This window comes from Brachyistius frenatus, unplaced genomic scaffold (assembly GCF_029030835.1).
Source record: "Brachyistius frenatus isolate BFR_SWC_R1_liver_20210118 unplaced genomic scaffold, ASM2903083v1 Contig_13, whole genome shotgun sequence".
NCBI classification, from domain to species: Eukaryota; Metazoa; Chordata; class Actinopteri; family Embiotocidae; genus Brachyistius; species Brachyistius frenatus.
The window spans coordinates 86479-107540 of record NW_027210612.1 but is presented as its reverse complement, the minus strand read 5'-3'; the positions used below and the strand labels follow the sequence as shown (position 1 = coordinate 107540).

At 44.2% G+C, this 21062-nt stretch overlaps 1 protein-coding gene across 2 annotated transcripts in view; it reads right to left on the bottom strand.

Annotated features, from left to right (window-relative positions):
• The window catches only part of LOC138617537 (slit homolog 1 protein-like), an 88854-nt gene that overhangs the window by 14211 nt on the left and 53581 nt on the right, over nt 1-21062 (bottom strand). Inside the window, exons 8-21 of one of the 2 annotated variants that reach the window (XM_069692613.1) lie at nt 20273-20436; nt 16283-16430; nt 11895-11966; nt 9330-9401; nt 9169-9240; nt 8802-8945; nt 7643-7806; nt 6581-6604; nt 3501-3645; nt 3180-3254; nt 2957-3100; nt 2702-2845; nt 2447-2613; nt 1535-1667 (exon numbers count right to left, since the gene is read on the bottom strand). In XM_069692613.1, coding sequence (XP_069548714.1) covers nt 1535-1667; nt 2447-2613; nt 2702-2845; nt 2957-3100; nt 3180-3254; nt 3501-3645; nt 6581-6604; nt 7643-7806; nt 8802-8945; nt 9169-9240; nt 9330-9401; nt 11895-11966; nt 16283-16430; nt 20273-20436 — 1668 coding nt within the window. The remainder of the gene's footprint in view (nt 1-1534; nt 1668-2446; nt 2614-2701; nt 2846-2956; nt 3101-3179; nt 3255-3500; nt 3646-6580; nt 6605-7642; nt 7807-8801; nt 8946-9168; nt 9241-9329; nt 9402-11894; nt 11967-16282; nt 16431-20272; nt 20437-21062) is intronic. The other variant, XM_069692614.1, reaches the window with a different exon arrangement.

The following is a 21062-nucleotide window of genomic DNA, read 5'->3' as shown; positions in this document are numbered from 1 at the left end:
CTGTACTTGCAGCTCCAACCGCAAAACCCTGCAGCGCTCCAGACTGAGGAACAGCTTCACCCATGAGGCTGTCGGGACGCTGGGCTCTCTCTCCCCTCTCTCCCCCTTTTCCCCATGAACTCTGAACTTTTGCACTGTGGACCCATATTTGCACTACGTTGTCTGTTTTATTGTTTGTTTTTATTGTTGCATATTTGTGCTTTTCTTGTTTTGTCTTTATATTTGCACACAGTGGGACTGCGAGGAACGGTTTTTCAATCCATCTGTATGTCTTCATATAGTGGATTGACATTAAAGAAGTTGAAGTGGAAGTTGATATAGCTATAGTACATCCTATGCAACCATCCCTATTTCACACACACATATACTGGGTTATATATAACCTCAACTGGGACTGAATAACTGAGAAAAGGGACATTTTTGTGTATTCCCTGTTTAGCAGCAATTCCCAAGTGTGACCTACTAGAACTTTTTTTTTTAGAAGGGACTGAGGTACAAACACTTGAGTGCAGTGCAAGTGTGTGTGTGTGTGTGTGATAACATACAGACTATCTACAAGCTGCCATTGTTGACATCATGTCTGCAGGAACACAACCAACCTGACTGTTAACACAAAGGGCTACAAGTGGTCTGTCAACTTGATAAATGGCTGATTTAGGGCCTTGCCCCTCTGTGCTATTGTTGTTGACTGTGGGAAGGGCAGGGGCAGGTGGTGAGGGGGAGGTGGTTATATCGGAGGCCTTTGGGTTCGGAGGTAATGATAGGTAATGACGGTGCAGAGGACACTTGGGATAATGATGGAGTAGCAAACTCTCCAGATGACTAGATGAAAGCCCAGAACAGAAGGGTATACCTGGTCACACCTGCTGGGACAATGACAGGCCTTAAGGCTTGCACAGCGTGTGTGTGCATCTGCGTGTGTGTGTGTGTGTGCATCTGTGTGTGTGTGTGTGTGTGTGTGTGTGTGTGTGTGTGTGTGTGTGTGTGTGTGTGTGTGTGTGTGTGTGTGTGTGTGTGTGTGTGTGTGTGTGCCTGAGTTAGTCAGAACCAGTTGAAGCAGTATTGGAAAGTTCCAGACCAATTCCATTCCCTCCCCTTTCCATTGAAAACTGCTCATTAAAATGTCCTGTTGCTCCCCTATGCTCCTGTGGACAGGCTTTTGGCCTTCATACAAATATGCGCGCGCACACACACAAACACACACACACATGCACGCACAGAAACACAGACACACACTGATCCTTGGCTCTGAGTGTGAGAGTGACATCAGTGCTAGCCCCGAAGGCTGCTAGGAACACAGGAGAAGAATGTCTGAGAGAATAACTACAGGGTTTATTGACTCCTTACCTCTTCTCCAAATGACGAGATCTGTTTTTTTGTTGCCTCATAAACTCCTCTTTACTTTTTTTTTTTTTAATATTATCTCCTTTGGTTTCAAAGCAAAACAAAGGAACAATAATAAGGAACAATAATACCTGGAAGTCTAACTGACAAATATCGACACAATTAGCATAATTAATGCTAAGTAACTCACAGTTCGGTCACATTTCTGGGGATGCCTTTGGGCAGTGTTTGGAGGTGCTTGTTACTGCAGCGCACCACAGTCTCCAGGCAAGTGCATTCACTGGGACACTGGGGTCTGGGCACACAGCTCGTCTCCTCTTGGCCTGGGAAAAAAAGAAGAGAAGGAGAGGAGTCAGATACTAGAGAAGAAAAAAAAAGGAAGAATGACCAGAAGGGTACGAAGGAGATGGAAACAAGCCCAAAAGAAGAGCTGTTGTCTCGGGCAAAAAAGACGTGGAGGAAAAAACTGTGGAAAGAGTAGACAGACAAAGCAAACCTAAAGGCAAGACATTACCAAGACATCACAATCCTTCAAGCTGGTGAGGCATTGAGACAATGCAGAAAGAGGAAGTGAAAAATGTGAGAAGTAAAATAGGACAGAGAGAGAGGAGCCTCGCTAATGTATTATCGACCAGCAAGAGCAAAGAATGGAAGCTGCCCGAGGCCCGAAGACAAGTCTAACAGTCATTCAGGTGCAAATAGGCTGACTGGTCAATAAGGCAAACAGCTCAATAGCTCCACTCAGCCCGGCATCGACCAGAAACTTAGGAACTGCTGAGTAGCAATCTATTCAGTAAACAAAAGAGTCACACAATAGCAGTCATTATTTAAGATGATCTCAGACACTTTAAGCAGCTCTTGTTCATAACATATTGTGGAGCAGAGTGCAGTGGTAAAATCTTCATCAGTCACGCCCAGACAGGTTAGTTTCACACAGTGCAGGTTATCTACTAAATTGCAGATGCTTATCTCCTTTCAAGGAGACGAAGTACTCCATTTAAAGTTGAGATGATGCAACAAAACTGCAGCTATAGCGTATATAAGGACAGGCAGACAAAGACTCAAAGTATGACTCTCAGTTGTGTGTCTTGGTACGACTTACCCTCTTCACAGCGGAAGTCAGGCAGAGCCACATCCTGCAGGGGAATCTCCTTCAGGAAGGCCGGACGCTGGCAGCGAGGGTTACCCGTCACAATCTTCTTACTCCGCAGCCAATCACCGAGCCAGGCCAGCCGACAGTCACAGTTAAAGGAGTTGGCCAGGAGGTTGCTGTGGGAGAAAGTAACAGAGGTTATAAAAGCAATGAAACTTGAAATTAAAGACTGGGGGTAGACGTGTGCGTATGTCAGGGTCTCACAGGGTGGAGAGAGTCTGCAGAGTGTCGAAGGCTCCCGGAGCGATTGTGGTCAGCTGGTTATCATACAGAGACAGCAAACGGACGTTGTGAAGCCCCGTGAAGCTGTCGTTGTGGACACAGCTGATCTTGTTGTTCCTCAGCATCCTAAAGAGGAGAACAATACAACAGTAGCCTAAAAATCGGGAATATCACCAAGCAAGTTAGAAATATCAACATGCACGAGTGTGATTGGCAGGTATTTGTACATCAACTCACAGCATACGCAGTCCCTCGAGGCCACGGAACATCCCGCTTCGAACCGAGTCGATCTGATTGGCTGTGAGGTGAAGCTCATTGACAGATGATGCACCTTCAAAGGCCCCATCCTCAACCTCTGTGATCTTGTTGTTGCTGAGGTTACTGTGAGAAAAAAAAGTGTGTCAGTGAATTAAACGTATTCCTTACTATTTATAGGATGACTGTTAAGAGTTTGACTTACATTTTCTTCAGCTGGGAAAGGTTCTTAAAAACTCCAGTTGCTTCCATAGTTGTGATCTCATTGTTGTTAAGGCGGCTGTACAGAATGAGATGAAAAAGTTAAACCATTCAAACAAACAGTAATATTCCCTCGAGACATTCATTTTTTAAATTTTTTTTTTTATTGCTTGGGCTACAATGTTTTATTTCTCTCCAATTAAATTCAAGTGTAAACTCTATTACTCTTTTTCAGGTACTTCTCATGCTGTCTCTGCTCCGTCTATCTCTTCATTTGTCTTTCCTTGGTAGCAATGTGCAAAATACTTTTTCCCTAATTCCTTACAGTTCAGTGGTGGATCCAGGGATGTGCTCGGGGATCTTGGTGAGCTTCAGGTTGGAGCAGTCCACCACATTCGACTCACAGCGGCACTTCGGGGGACACACTGGATCACTGTTGCAGGCATTATTCAGACGGGTGTCCTCTGTACCTGAACAGGAGGGAATGCAAACACGTACACTTTTACGACACAAACTGACAGCAACCACTTTCCTATACCGACACGGACGCCTCGCTTTCCCGTAACGCTGTAAGTCACGCATCTGGACCCTCCACGGGAGCATGTCAGCACTTTGTCCTGTTGTGACTTAAGAAGAGGCTTCCTTACCTCATCTTTAACCTTAGCCGCCCCTTAAGAACATCCTTCAGCTCTCCCACCATTCATAGGAGAGGTGAACGGGTGGGGGCGAGCTATTTTAGAGAGAGGTGGGCAGTGGGGTGAAAGAAAGAGGATTTGGGCAGCCAGCTTCAGTGAAGCAGAGCACCCAAGAGGGACTGGGTGGTGGGAGAAAGGTAGTTGAAATGATGCGCAGGAAGTAGACAGGTGGAGTCGAAGGGAAGGAGCGGCAGGAAGCAGAGGAAGGAGGGCAGGAGGAACATGAGTGAGCGCAGAAAGGAAAAGGGGGAGAAAGGAGGCAAGGGAGACAGATGAGTGAGGAATGACAGGTGACAGGCGGAGGGGCAGAGAGACGTCTCTCCTGATAGAGGAAGAGCAAGAATGAGGCAGCATGGGGAGTGTGGGACGTTTTCCTGCCGCTCCTCTGTCTATGAATAGATGTTACGTGCCAAAAAGTGTGCTGCCAGTTACATCATGGCTGCTCAATAATGGAACAGCACTGGGAGCTACTTAAAACAGTGTGTGTGTGTGTGTCTGTGAGAGTGTGTATTGTGTCTGTGTATATATGAGTGTGTGTATAGGTGCGTGTAGAGCTAATGTGTGTGCATTATGTTCCATTTAGAGGGAACAGCCTGGCATTTTCTGTTAGGATATCATTTTGTGTCCCGTTTCTCTTTGCATGCACCACTGTGCCTTAAGTTTGGAGATGACGTCAGCAGGACACCGTGGGGCACCCGGACCACAATCACGAGCAGGAAAACCTCGAACAAAAAGGACAAATTCTATGGCTGAGAATCAAAAATTTGTCCAAATAAATGGAGCGGCATTTGAAACTATAACCTAATCCCAAACACTCATCGCTGACTTTATTAGAGTACAATCAGACAGTGAAAGACAGAATTGCATTCAGAGAAGCAACTTCCTCCTGCTGCCTGTGCAAGGACTTTTTCTGTCACTTGTCAGAGTGGCTCAGTTGGTGCAGACAGACACAGTAATGCTGGTCATTAAGGAACTTTCCCTCGCCAGGCCAGACAACAGAAAAAGGCATTTCCTGCTACAGAGGAAGCAATGAAAATACAGCACAGAGCTTTGATCTAAAGGATGTAGCGGAGCCAGGGGAGATTTCGTGAGCCTGAGTCATCGTCATCGTTACAAGTACGAGTGGCGACACTTTTACTGTCACAGATTTACACGAAACTGGAGAAAAGCGATTAGAGAGGGACGAGGTTTTTCCCTCTCTGAGGTGCAAAATGACTCATCGCTGGAGTTGTAGAAGTTCTCATAATTCCCTGCAGCTTGATTCCTCATTATCAATGTATTAAGGAATTCCCGTGCTGTCAGTGATTGTGTGTGTTTAGTGTGTGTGTGTGTGTGTGTGTGTGTGTGTGTGTGTGTGTGTGTGTGTGTGTGTGTGTGTGTGTGTGTGTGTGTGTGTGTGTGTGTGTGTGTGTGTGTGTGTCTGTATTGTGGAGGCTTATATTGTTATCATTCAGGGAGGGTAAAATTCTTATTAATCACGTTTGGCTTTGATCTTCCCTCTGCTTACATGGTACTCCCATTTGTTCTCTAAGCCAGCACAGAGCTTTATCTCAACTTAGCACACAAAGACACATTAATTTACTCTCTCTCTCACACACACACACACACACACACACACACACACACACACACACACACACACACACACACACACACACACACACACACACACACACACACACACACACACACACACACACACACACACACACACACACACACACACAGACTTTGACACACATCACTGCTCCTCCTAGTTATTTTCTTGGAAGTGCTCTTGTTAAGAGGCCCGGAAACATCCGCTGATAGGAATCTGGGTCCTCTGGTGGGCTTTATTTTCTTTAGCATTTACTGATAGAGAGGACACACTTTCCTTCCCCTCTGTCCTTCTCTCCCTTCCCGTCTCTGTCCCTCTCGCTGACTGGCTGTCTGTGCTAATGCCAAAGCAAAGACACATTTCCTTTTGACTCTATCTGCTGAGACTGTAAGAAAAATAGAGCTGAGAGGAAACAGATGCTCTCTCACACACACAAATATATATCTCACGTTAAAATTCACACAGGTAAAGTCACTCTTGGGCCCAATTAGCTGTTGTCACGTAGAAATACCTCAAGTTACCAGCAGCATGAACATTTCAAAGAATTTGACCCTTAAATGTCCAGTGTTTTCTATGTGCAGACCATTTCCTCTGAAGTTCATCCTTCCATCATCCACATTAAAGGATTATTTCACTTTATTATAACTTAGGTCTTTCATAGCAAGTATTTAAAGAAATGATGGTGGGCAAAATAAATGGGACTTTCATGAAAATGTTCGTAATAATTCCTCCTTGCACAGGTCAAAGCTGAACTAGGACGCTGCCATGGATGTTAACAACAAGTAGTTTGGGGAATCATTAGACATTACTGTTTTCTCTTCCATAGAAGTTTGGCTAACGTGTGGGTTCATTTAAAACCTGTGACCATCTGAGATATTTGTGACTTGTTCCCAGCTCTCAGCAAAAACTTGGTAAATAATTACCTAAATGAAAGGATGGCAAAATTGTAAAAGTAAGACCCAGGCTGTAATAAACTGAAACCATCCTTTAACCTGTTGGACAATTCTATTTAAATGAACAGTAAGCAATGGAAAGAATGACACCACTACATGGCTGCAGGTGAAAAATTAAAGGAAAGACAATGATAGGTGTGAACATTTACCAGCCACTCACCTGGGATGACGTACTGCTCTTTGGCTGTGATGGAGAAAAGAAAGAGGGACGGATGTCAGTGAGACCAGTCTGGTCCGCATAGCTGTGACGTAGCTATGCTTCAGAACAGTCATATATAAAGCTTATATATGACGACACAAAGTACATGACAGAGAAGCCTGGGACTATCTTTGTGCATGGCAATATGGAGGAACTGGTAACAAAGTAAAAAGGTGATAAATATTTGGCTGTTGCTAAGGAGGAGTGACATGAGGGAAAGAGGGAGACAGTGAGAAAGCAAGAAAAAAGAAAGAAGGAAAAAGACAAAAAGACAGAGAAAAGAAAGAGAAAAAAACACATGGACTCCTTTCTTCACTAGGTCTAGCTAGCCAAACAAATGAGGCTGTAAAGAAGTGTGAAACCTCACCTGTGTAGAGTGCCAGACAGCATAGCAGAGTGCATTAACACAATAGTGGGCACAGGGTGGAGTGAGAGGGATGCTGTGGGATCTGGTTAGTGCAGTGAGGAGGAGTGAGAGAATGAGGGGGCATGGAGGAAACCTGAGCCTGGTGAGCAGGGGGCAAAGAGCGGGCAAGGGGAGATGGAGGCTGGGAGGGACGGGAGCCTGAGATTGGCAGAGGGCAGGGGAATGGTGGGCACATACAGAAACTCTAGCCCTTATACCAGCCTTGACTGTTGATCTCAGATCACTGCGGTTTGAATGTGAAACCAGACTCACGATGTGGTAATATTGAGGGAAAATGGAGAAAGAGCGAATGATCCCTCTCTCCTTGGCCCCAAGTTTGTCTGGGGAGATATTGATTGAGGAGCACCGGCACAGCAGATGATGGGCCGAATAAAACCTTTCACCAGGAATGATCTCTTACTAAATGTGGTGTGTGGTAGAGGGAACAATGCAACGATAAAAGCCACTCCCAGCGGAGAGAAAGAGAGAAGGTAAGAGCGGAGCAGAGAGAGACAAGTGGAATAAAAACAACGAAGCCTGTCTGAGAACTAGGGAGCCCCAGAGAGAGAAATAAGGGAGAGACATTTGGAGACAGTGACAAAGAGCCACCGGCCTACCAGAGCAGCGGAACTTCTTGCTCTTGATCTGTCCAATCCGTTTGTTTGCGAGTCTCCGTGGGCTGGCGCAGCGGGCGCCGCTGGTCTCGATCGGGTTGGAGCGCAGGTAGTCTGCCAGCCACTTGAGATTACAGTCACAAATAAATGGGTTTTGGGCCAGGTGACTGGAGAGCAGAGAGGTGGGATTAGAAAGAAGCAGGAAAATATTAGCCAGGTACAGAGAAGAGGAATGTGAAGAAACACACAAAAACGAATTAAATGAAAATAGCATGTTTATATTTGGACACCATAGTCACAGACTTAGAACAGGCACTCACCTGTCATCGCAGAAACATAAGAACATGTCTTTGTAGATACATCAGTGCAGTGTCAACTTCAGTTTAGGGCTGGCTGATAATTTAACATTATTGTTTACCGATTCAAATAAGAAATAGTTTAATATTTTGGTAAACAAATTTATTGTTGATTTAAAGCCTTCACTGAGATCTTCTGCTGCCCTCTAATAGAACTCTTGTAACCCTTGTAACTTTAAATTTACTACGGTAAACGGTAATTTTGCAACATGGCTCAAATTTGGAGAGGGTCTCTGTTGTTTACAGTTCGATAAGTTTTGACACACAACATATGTCATATGGTGGTCAGTGCTGATTGGTTAAAAAAAAATGCTTCAAAAGTTTCAAAATTAACCTTAATGGTGCTGCTGAGGTCTACGCCCACGATGGGCGTCTTCAACAGGTGTTTTCTATGCCAATGTGTAAAACCTTTAATATGCAGTATGTTTGGCATGTATGGTAGGTGCCACAGTGTAGGGTCTATATTGATACCAGCGTGTTTGCCTTGTTTCTCGGGACAGAGAAAAGGAGAAGTTATTTTAGAGAGAATTGGTGCTTTCTGAGTAACAGTGGTGGAAAAGACTGGGTGTGGTGTGTGCTGTTTTTTTTTTTTTTTTATCTCGATCTGGCCGCTGAAGCTGTGTATGTCCATGTGTTTATGAAGATGATAGATTTACTCCCCTTTCTACCTCATGAGTCCATTCCTGTGTTATTACACAGACCTGTGCGTAAACAACTCCTGTGTTGGCTCATGTTTTATGGTAACAGCTCAGCATGTGTCACAGCGTGTACAGCAGTGTGTTTGTGTGTGTGTGTGATTGACTCACAGAGTCTGGATAGCTCGTAGTGAAGTGAAGGTGCCCTTGGCGAGGGTTTGGATCTTGTTGTCGTAGAGCGATAGCAGCGAGAGATTCTGCAGGTCCTGGAAGGCGTTGGCACGAACGCAGTGAATCTTATTGGCATTCAGCAACCTGATAGAAGGAGGGAAGAAGGAAACGAGGGAGGGAAGCGGCTTGTCAAAGTTTCTTTATGCATTCATTCATTATACATTCCATCTAGAAAACACAGGTACAAAGTTTATTTGAAGGTTACGACTCCTTTACTGAGTGGGAGGAAAGGGTGCCTGGTATTCAGTATATGTCTGCAGAGTATCAGCAGAGTGTGTGTGTGTGTGTGTGTGTGTGTTCCACTTACAGCAGTTGCAAGGCGTAGAGGCCGTCAAACACCCCCTTGGGCAGATCGGTGATCTTATTTCCATACAGCACGCTGAGAAATCACAACGCAGACTTGCTTTAGACACAAGGAATGGCAACAGAGCGGCTATTTATGCACAAGCTCAGCTCGGGGCCACTTACAGGGAGTTGAGGGAGCGCAGGCCCTGGAAGGCATCAGGAGCTATCTCTGAGATCTGGTTGTTGCTCAGGTCTCTGTGAAGGTGAACAAGGCCAGAGAATTAGTCAAGGGTTTGGGTTTGGGTTTAAGCCAGTTACCACTTACTGTGTAAAGTTTGACCCCACCATCACTTGTCATATTCATGTCATCCTCATAGGAAGGTGGGTTGGATTGAAGGACAATGTTTGTGACTGGCAAGCTATGAAGAAGCAAATGTAGTGTGAGCTGGATGAAGACGAGTTCCAGCTCTCTCCCATATTTGATGGCGCGTAACTTCAAGGCAGCCTTGTAGCCAATCAAAACATTTACTTGTATTATTTGTGGCCTATCAAGCGATCCTCTGTTGTATCACGGTATGTGTATGTGTGTGTGTGTGTGTGTGTGTGTGTGTGTGTGTGTGTGTGTGTGTGTGTGTGTGTGTGTGTGTGTGTGTGTGTGTGTGTGTGTGTGAGTAAAAATGTGATGCAAGGCCAAAATCCAAAGCGAAATACAGTAGACTGCTTCTGAACATAGCTGTTGTTAATAGGATCCGCAGGCCTCTCCCCACAGGATAACCACTAAGCCTGTGTGTCTATGTGTTTATGTGTGTGTCTGTGTGAGTAAATGCAACAGTAAATGAGGAACAGTGGGACAGAAAGGGAGAAAGACAGATGGAGAGAGGGAGTTAATGGAGTATGTGGACTGAACTCCAGTCGACTGGATACCTTTGAAGGAAAATCATCATGCGGTGAAGAAGAGGGATATTTTCTCATTTGGGGGTAACAGTTAAAGAAGTGCCCATTTGTCTTCCTGCAAAGAACTGAGGTTTCCTGGAAATGAAAACGCAGCAAAGGAGCCAACATACACACTGGTGTGTGTCTGTAAACTCAGACACTGTTGTGTTTGTCTGTGTGTCAGTGTGTGAGGGCTGTTTCTGCATCCCTGTCTAAAGGGGTGGTTCATGTGTAGGTCATTCAAACTGGGACAAGGTGAAAGAGAATGTGTGTGGCTGACATTTACTAGGAGAAGAGGACACGCAGGGTCAGGAGAGGCACACCACAAATAAACACAGACATGTGCACAACAGTTTATGTAAAACCTTAACTAGGTTTATTTTTGCCTGATACTCAATAATTCAACGATTTAAAAAAAACAACAAAAAAAAAAAAAAAAAACCTAATGCCTCAGAAAAACCTACCATTAAACATATAATGTATATGAACATCTGCAGAGTCTGACCCAGGGGAGCCACCATATAGTCATCATGATGTCTACACGGTGTGTACTGAGGCAGTTGGACACAGGACAAGCTCGGCTAGTGAGGGCACACAGCCAGCTGAATCAACAGAGACACTGAGGGTCAACACAGACATGTGGCCATGCATTGTTGTTGCTAAATGCAGAATCAGCAGCAGCAACAGCAGTAGCAGGTCATGTTTGTTTAGAAGAACAGATGGATCACACCTCTTTAGATACATCTTGGCTCAAGTTGGGTTAAGATATGCTTTACTTTTTTTTTTTTTAATAAGAAACCTATATTTAAATGATTATTTTGCACAAAAACAGTCTATGTATTTTTTCTGAAGTTAGGGAAGCAATATAACAGTTGCTCTGTTTGTTTCATTTCCAGCTTATTAATATTCAGTTTTGTTGAATATTTGTTGAATCTGTCATTCAATCTGGTTCCTATATATTGTATGAAACCGGAAAGATTTGTAATAACATTCACTAAAAAGTAACGATCCTTTTTTGGTTATTATGTTTCAGACTTACTGTAATGCTTATTTAGTTTAAACGTTTCATTTACTCTCAACGCATAATATTGTCACAAAAAGGCATTTATTTTAATACGAAACATAAAATATTTCTGTTGGAAATCCCCTGGAGCTTCTAGGAGATAGCAGCTGCTTCGGTCTGTCTACGGCTTTTTATTCACTTCATCTGAACTTCAAAACTCTCCGTGGAACTGGACGATAAAACAATGAGGGATCCTTTAAGAAGGGCAGAGAAACTCCCTGACCTTCCGTTTCCTCCATCTCCCTGCTGCTATGTCAGTCAGACCCGGTGGTGTTGGAGTTATGGGTTTGGCCGACTGGTGTGTGTGCTGGCTAGGTGACCGGACAGCTGGCTCGGCGGGTGAAAAACCGCTCAGTCTCAACTACCATCCTGTCACTGTTCACGAAGCCTCGGCCCTTATTTCAGCACACTCTCTGTCCCATCATCATGGTTCCAGACGGCAACTTGCATTTGGCCCACGCAGGCACAACACGCACACAGACTGGACACAACACTAGCCAGGGGAATACCAGTGTGCAGCCATGAAAAATGAGAGCTGTTATTACGCTCTTGTAGGATCTGAGTGCTTGCTTTCCATGCCACCCCAAGCCTGAGAACAAGAATATGTTCTTAAGGCACAGACAAAATAAATACTTCATGCTCCATGGAAGTGGAATAAGAAGACTGCCAATTGTCACTTCTTTTTCCAGCCCTCAACTTCTTGTTCTCATCTGTATTATTTAGCCCAGAGGTGAGTGTACTGCTGTACTTACATCCTACGCAGTTTCTTGTAGGGCGAGAAGGCTCCGGGTGGAACAGACTTAATCCCATTCTGCTCCAGACGTCTGAAGAGGCAAAGAGAGGAGAGGAGATACCATTAGTTAAGCAAACAATAGACTTCTCCATGGCAACAAAGCTGAGTAATCACCTCTGACCCTTGGTGATTGGCCTGATTATATTAGCGGAGATCTATTCCCCAGCTGTAATAGGTCCAGGCATGTTGGAGTCATAACATCCTCCGAACCAATAAACAGTCTGAATACTTAAGTGCTGTGGAAAAGGACTGGAGGGGAAAAGGCTTCGTCTCATTGTGTGAGGGTGTTAAGGCTTTCGACTAAAAGTCATATTTTTTCTTGGTAAAACTTTTACAGTTTCTAGCACTTATGTTCTCATATGAGATCCTGAAATCAATAATGATCTCACTTGCTCTTGTGAAAGTTGCTGTTATCCTCTGGGTGTCTGCAAAGTGTCCACTGAAACCGTTTCAGCGTGGTAAAATATGACTTCTTTGAGTTTACTTTTTCCTGTGAGCCTACCAGCTGCTGAAGCAAAGTTGACAAGAAAAGGGTCTGACAACATCTCACCATAAAACAACTGCCAAAGAATGAAATTAATACACAGACAAACATACACTCGGTCATCCAGCACAGAACAGTAACAGACTCTAATCAGTCTCAGATGGTCCCAGGGAAACAGACATCCCTAAACCCCATTAGTGTGGGCATGCATATGTGTTTCAGGCTGCTACTTAGGACCCAGCTAAGTCCCAGACCAATTCCCTGGTGTAGCTGGCAGAGGGCTGTTTATCTGCAGGTCAGTTCACAGCTTTTAAAACTGTCCTTACCGAGGCTTAGCAGGGCCCAGAGGGAGCCAGCTGCAGGCCTGTCTGCTGGTTCTACCATTCTGCCTCCCAGCAGAGGAACTGGCTACAGACCAGGAGGCATGGGCCTGTGCAAGCTGTGGTAGGCCAGCGACTATGTCGGCAGCTAAAGATAATTAAGATGCTATTTGTCACCACAGGAAAATTTGAAATATTCAAAAATCTGCAAAACTCCTTGGCAAACAGAAAGTTGTTGATGAATTCAACCATTACCTCCTGAAATATGGGATTTCTTGGCTCCGGATCATTTCCACAAGATTTAATTATTCTGTTAGGGATGTTTCAGATTTACTACATGCCTCTTAGGCCTCCTGCGTTGCTGTGTTTATGTCTATTCATGGGGGGGTAAATGTTTTGTTAGACATTCGCCACAGCAATTAAACAGTTTTCAATGTCCAAATTTTTCAATCAAGAATCTTTCCCCTTCAAAGGAGTGGTTTACATTTATGGTGCGATATAGAAGCGCAATTGACATTCTTAGGATAGCAGTGATTCCAGACCACAGATTCCTGTGGTGGACATGCTCTCTCTGTCTGTTTTTGTCTGCCTGTCCCAATATGTCTGTGGATTTACAGCAGAGTGACAGCGCTGTGGTTCCTCTGCCCTCACCATGCGGCAGAGTTGTGGGCCAAGTGGCCTTAGTGCCTTCTCTTGTCTGTCTGACTGGTCCAAACCAGTCTGGCACGCTATGCGCTGTTTGCACGTGTTTCAGTGTCGGTTGTGTACGTTTGTGCCTACGTGCTGTGGTGCTCCGGTGTGTGTCAGCATATGGAAAAACCCTCTAAGCCAGACAAGGGCGCACACATGATGCTGTGACAACTTTTTAAGTCTTTGCATTGGATCCGTGCAGATCGATATGAGCAAGCGACTTAATCCTTGCAATCAACAAAGGAGCTACTCCGTCCAATTGGCAGAGAAAAAAAAAAGAAACAATCTCCACGAGTCGCCTGTGGACAGATAATCAATGGTTCCCATCCAATTTATCAGACTGAACATTTGTATGTCTGTCTGAGTATGTTTGTGAGCTGGTGTTTTTGTCAGCTCAATCAATGTTCTTCATCCTTTTCATTAGGTTCTGAGCATGGTTTTCATTAAGGGGAAACACATTATGCCTTTGGGTATTCACGCAGTGTGTTTGTGAGTCAGAAATGGATGGCAGGACTGTGGCGGCGTGGATGAAAGGCAGAGGGGTGGTGGTAGGGGTTTTATGGCAGGGTTCAGTCACTGCAGACAGAGACTATGGTGCATAATAATCTGTTGTGGTAGTGTTTAGGCTCACTGGGCCTGGTCTCACAAGAGAGGATTACAGAAACCAGCTCACATCCTCACAGCCATAAACACAACACTGGCATTCATTAGGGGAGAGCAGGGCAAAGAGGTTGCAATTCTCCGATTTGTACGTAATGAGAGCAGCATGCGTGTGTGTTGGTGTGTGTATGTGAGTTTCCGAGTGCCTCATTAACAAGGCATTAGGCTGGCCTTGATACCTAGCAGCCCGCCCTGCTGTAATTGAAACTGATTTTATAATGAACTTCAAGCACAAATCAAACCTGCTGCACAGAGTTACTGAGCGGACCCCCCCCCCCCCCCCATCTTCCCCCTTTTTTATTCTTTCTCCGCTGATCTGCCTCCTTGAACCCGCCTGTGGTGATTTGGCAAGCTGGGAAGGAGGGAGAGAAGACAGAGGGGAATGTGGAAGAGAAAATAAAAACAAGAGAGGAGGATAAAGAGGGAAGGAAAGAGTGTTGCGGGACTTTAACCTGTAAGGTAAGGCTCCGATGGGCAGGATAGGACAAATGTGCATTGCACTCTATAAGTTATCTTGTAAAAGATGAATCAGGACATACTAGAGTTTATCATCAGGACATGGTTAAGCACCAATTAGATGTGAAAGACAGGGAAAGTTTAAAAATGCCTTTCCTCCTCTGCTGTGCAGAGAGAATCCGCTGTCTATGGTAGAGCTATCATTCAGCAGTCTCTCTGCTCTGCCTTTTGTGCTGCTGGCTGGTTATTGGGCTCATAGATCACCTCAGTGTCTACGATATCCCACTTGTGGAACTTTATAACTGGAGGGCATGCTGGAGACATCTACAAACCATCAACCACTGAAAAATTGCATCTCTGTTTTTTCCATGTTTTATGGTTTGTAGACCATCACTGAGGGTGAGGCTGAATTATTTACACCTTAGAAGCCAAAATGAAGGATGTGTGAAGCCTTTTAAATGATTTAAATTATCTCAATATTTTGTCGATATATCATTCAATTAGACAAGAACACACAGAAGTGTGAAGGGAATGTCCAAATTAGGAAATTCAGCACACCATTGCACTAGAAGTGGGTCAGGGTTGTTGGGGAACATGGGATCTGTGACTTCCATGCTAGCTGGGTATTTATAAACAGACCCCATAGGGAGGAGGAGACCTAGAAACTTGCTCTGTCCTCCTAACTACACACATGCTCCTTGGAAGAACATGCAATGCGACCGCTGGCTTTCTCCCTCCATCCTCCTTTTTTGCCACCATGCATAAATCACAGTGTTGCTGTACCATTTTATGCAGACTGCTGCCCTTGGCATGAAACCCCTGATTAAAACAGAGCAAAAGGAGTACTTTGAAAAGTCTAGCCATGCATTCCCGGGAATTACATTAGGCTGATAACATGTGGGCCGTAAACAGTTAATGCCCAGACAGATGTTGGAGGACTGATAAACTGAGGGAGGGATGTAAGCAAAGCACTCGCATGTGGTTCGCAGCCATCTGAGCTGATAAGAGGAGGCAGTCACAGTGTAAAGTCTGCTCCAAGTCTGCGTGGGTCTCTTTCAGTGTGCAGCAAACTGATGGATGCCCTGCCAGGTGATGCATAGAGGAAAAAGCTAAGCTGGAACAGTGCATGTTCATAAAACTAGCATGCTTACATATTCCTAACCTTGTTAAACCCCCGCATGACCAAACACATTAAGTAAAAGTTGATTATTTAAAAAAATAAAATAAAAAATAAAATAAAAATAACGTGTCTAGACCAATATGTTTTAATCACTGACTGTAAGGAGCTTTACTGTATATGTTGGAAATTGTTAAAGAAATGTTTCAAGGATCTCCTCTGTGTCATTCAATATGAACAGGGAAATATATTGTATAAAACTGTCTACAGTGTTCATGATTAAATTACAGCTCTTTATATATGTAATCATAGCTATGCACTCTTGTTTGCCAACGGTAAAACTTAATATACAAAATTGTGTTATGTTATCTAGCACGCCAAGTTGTCTGATATCATAGCACTACATTTAGAAGAAGAACAGTGTGCAGGCTGAGATCTAAATTTACATTAGAATTAGAATTAATTGAGCAGTGATTTATTCTTTACATCATGGTGACAAATCAGACTGCGCATCTTTATATGGTTAAAATGGGCCTTACAAACATCTTTTAAGATGGATTTCATCATTTCTTTGAATGGGGGTGACTCAGTTCACTTAAGAGTGGAAGTATTGTGCTCACATTTCGGCCATGCTGTCGGGCAGGTTGGCTGGGATGGCGGTCAGACCTTTCCCTCTACAGTCCACAATGTTGTTACTGCAGGTACACATGGCAGGGCAAGAGCCCCCACCAATGCTGCACGGCTGCAGGCCGGAAGAGTCCTGGTGTCCTGAGGAGACAAAAGGAGGGGAGAAAAAGATAAATATGAACATATGATATATTGAGCGGAGAAGAAGATGCGGCTCCAACAGGTGTGTGAGCACAGGTGGTGTTGGTTTCAATGGCAGCAGCACGACTGTAAACAGGATTACAGGATGAGGTTGTTTGTCGGAGGATTTGCACGGTGACACGGAGCAGCTCTTGCTCTCAAGTGGAACTCAGACTCTTTCCGCTGCTGATCATGTCATCAACCCTTTGTGCTCTATAAGCTGAATTGCAAATGAACACCCATTCCCAGAGATGTTTTGACATTGAGAAAAAGAAATGAAACATCCTCTCTTGACTTTATTGTAAAGCCGTATATCCTTGAGAATCAATAGGCAAGAAAGTAGGTTATCTATCAAAGGAGTGCCACGAGAGGAGAACAAAGATTTGAATAATAGAGTGGCAATTGTAGGCCTCCCAATAACATCCATTGATCTCCCCACAAATTTTCCTCCTGAGTCTGCAGTCTCTGGCGGGAATTGATGCCATTCTGCACATTCAGCTTTACAACCCCCGCCTCCTCACTTCCATTTGTTCCAAAACACTTCAACTTTTTAATTTGCATACAGAGCACACAACCCATCATACTGTCTCTAGATACCTGTTCAAATAGCTACAGCACTGTCAACGGTGTGGTGAAGAGCGGCCGCTTGCACTACCAGTACAGCGTGTTTGCGGTGTGTGTGTGTGTGTGTGTGTGCGTGTGCGTGTGCGTGTGTGCGTGCAAGATGTGTGTATGTAAATCTAACCCAGATAAAATGAATAAAACAGACTTTTAAATGGCCTCATTTACACAGCATTACTAATCCGAGTTTCAAACCATGAATATTTAATTACCTTCCTATCTATCGCTCAGCTTGAGTGGAAAATGTTGGCGAGAGAGTGAAGGGGGGTAGAGATTCAGGGACAGGAGGACAGAGTGAGTGATGGTAAAAGTCAGTAACAGAGGATGCACAGCGTTCAAAACTCCACTCCTGAAAACGGTAAGAACCACTGTTGTTCACCATAAAATTACTAGCCTAGCTCTTGCACCATATTGCTAATAAGAGATGTTTTAGGGCAGACTTCATATATCTGGTCAATCATAATCAATTATCTGAAGGCCCAGAATGCTTTGACAGATCTGGGAATCAGATTGCAAACAGCATGAAGAGCGTGAATCAACACTGGCACAGTTGCTCAACCCACGTGATCTGAGGCAGTGTGATCTGGGATGGCAGAGGTTTGACAGATCTGGTATCAGGTGTAGGGCAGAGAAAAACTCCCTTCTGATCTAACATGGCATATTTGACAGGCCTGGGATCAGGGAGAGTGCAGAGCACAGCTGGAGCGGCCTTAAAAATGACAGCTCTCTGACAGGTGTACTTGAGGTGAAGCTGTTTGATGTTTGCTCCTCCCCTGTTCTTCCGACGGCTGTTTTCCCCATTATCTTGTTCCCGTCCGCCATCACTCACTACCCTTTTTTATTTGCTTTTCACTTTTCGATCAGTTTCCCCTTCTCCATCTGCTCTTTCTGCTGTCTCACTGCCTTTAGCGTCTTCATTTTCAACCTCTCTATCACTGTAACCCATTACCTTCTGTCCATTGGCTCACAAGTCTTTACGTTTAACCTCACTCCATCTCATATCTCTCATCATTTCAAAATATTATCATTGGTGTCTTCCCATTTGTGTTTTTCCCATCTCTCCCTCTTTATAGTCATTTATTTCCTGTTTCCCACTACCACAGTCATATTTTATTCAACTCAAGCAATTTATTATTAATTGTTCATTTCAAAAATAATATTTTCACTTCATTTATCATACCTTGGGGCAGTATTTCATAACAATAGTCATTCCTTTTTTGTCATGTAACCTTAAACTGGCTCAAGCAGCTTCTAACTAGTAGACTAGAATCAGAGGATTATAAGTAATGAGGATGAAAATGGTTTTGGCAGCTGTATTAAGGTAAGGCTCTTCATTTCGAACTAATTTTCTCAAAAGGAGCTGAGAGAAAAATATTTCAAATCCGAAAAACTTGTATTTTTGCTGTTCATCTGTTTCAAATAGCAACATCCTTTTGTGATCAAAAAAGCTCAGAGAGAGTCCCTCCAAGTAATTAAAAAGTTTAAGTGTTTGCTCTGCAAACATTATTCTTGAAATCCAATTTTCACACCTGGATTTAGTACTCTTAAAATTAGCTTTCCCCTGTTTTGTGTTCACTAAGAATTAGATTTTTCAAGCTGAAAATAATGAGCCCTAGATTGTGGATTGTTTAACTTTAATTTGATCTTTAAAGGAGAATGATGACAAACGAGTGCCTGGAAAAATATTTTTCCTCAAAGCCAGGCAGTAAATGTGTTGGTCTGCTCATTACTGGCAAAAATTTACAGTATAGTGATGCTTTCCAGCCGAACACTGGGAGTGACAGTGAGTGAGTCATAATGCCGGGACTGCTGCAGAATTTCATCATATTTTTGCATTGATGAATAACACATACTGTACCCCGATTTCCTTCCCCTGCCTCTCACAACACAACAGCAATGTGCCTCTTTTCTCCCTCTTCTTCCTCTCTTTCAGCACCGCGCCACCCAGCCCCAAATCCCCCACAGGTGGCCTGGCCGGGTCACAGCACAAACTAAATGCATGCACAACCACATCGAACAATATCAAAAATACAATATGTGTGTGCCAACGAGCCAGTCCCTAATGAGTCTTTCTGTGGGAGTTCAACTCCTGGCCACTCATCCTCTAAGAAGAAAGTGGGAGTATGTGTTTGTGGGTGTGCATGTGTTGAATGCATGACTGTGTACTTACACACAGATATGCAGAAATACGCAGCAATAGTTTTTTTTGTTCATGCTGATTTGCTGTTGAGTCTCACACAGAACCAATCGGTGTCAGTCTACAACACCCCTTTAAAATTCATACATGGTGAAAGCTAATATCTGCATGCTATGCTGCGTAAACTGCAGCTCCCCATTTTGCAAATCCTAAACTTTTTGACTCTGTATCCTACCAGAAACCAAAGTTTCCCTGACACCCCCATGCTTCCCTTTCGAATCTGGAATTGTTACACTCCCACGCTTTGAGTCTCTTTCCCTGGGCGATGAATAGTTAATGATCTGTGCTGTCACGCCGTATGGCTGCGTAAAAATCACAACCCATGGAGAGAGAGGTACACACACCCACAAACACACACACAAGCGTAGACACAAACACCCCTCGCAGCTGGTGTTGCGAGTGAGATGGCCTTGTGGGGAGTGGAGGTTCTCATGCTGTTTTTCCATTGTCCGGATATGATAACCCCAGTGCACGCCATGACACGCCCACGAGCACATGCTCGCTCTCTCCAACACACACATTGCAAGAGAGGAACAGTGACTTCAAAGCCATAATAATCCTTGCGCGAGGAGGTGAGAGGCTGTAAATAATGACAACTGAGGAGAGGGTTTCTCCTGTCAGCGGGGGCAGCCCTTGCTCCAGCTGTGTGTTTTATAGATATGTTGGGCATTTTCCTAGAACCACTGCCAGCTCCGAAAAGCTGGATACACATGCAATGGAAAGAGGAGGGCCGTGAGGTTGCCTGGGGGCAGAGGAGTTGTCAGATGGCTGCCAGGTGAATACACACTGACACAGAAACACATCGGGATAGGAGGTCGGGGAGAGAATAAGTACAGGTCACAATTTTTCTGATTAAAGTACCTATCCCTTTTTGAGATGGTGTGAAACATACTTTCCCGGTCACTCAAGCTTGTAAGTTACTAAATAAACAAAAAACACAATAGGAAGTACAATTTGATTTGGGGTGTTACTCCATAAATCTTACCTGAGCAGCTGAACTCATGTTTCTGTACCTCTGCCACATTGAGTCCTCTGAGCTCAGGAGGGCCAGTGCACTGGGTGAATAGACCAATTGTAGGCCTCTGTCTGAGCCACTGGGCGAGCCAGGCCAGATGACAGTCACAGTTCAGATTGTTCGAGTGGAGACGGCTGTTAAATGAGAGAACATTTTTGTTAAATTGATGCATCAAAAGAGTTTTGTTTTCGCTATCTAAAATACCACCAGCCGAAGACACAAATAGCACAAAAAGTGTCTATTCTTTCCTTCAACTCATCACATCCAATCCCTGCGGCAAAACACACTAAATGATATGCTACATGGATGATTGTAAATGGCACATTCTAAAAAAGAGGGACACTAAAGAGGACTTTAGGTCTAAACCAAGTACTCCAGTACTGCATTCCTGCAGTTCTGTGTGTGTCCAGAATAGCTCTTGCCGTGGTGCGGTGGACCTCTGGAGCATGTATGCTAACTTGCAAACCCACGTGCACAGAACCATAGTGTGCACACAAACAGAAAAGCAATTTAATATGACCCCACTGGGAGTGAGAAAGCCCAAAATGTCACCACAAGAGCAATGGAGTCACGGCTCGGAGTTTCAGCAGGCATAATTGTTTTAATTTGCGCATAATTTCAGATTTAGTAATCACATACAATGCACAATACACAATAGGCTTCTGGGGCTATTTGTGTATATCTGGGCCAGTTGTCTTTAGATTGAAGGGATAATGGCCCTTGGAATTGCTACAGACTCTTCTGTGGTACTCTGTGGTTA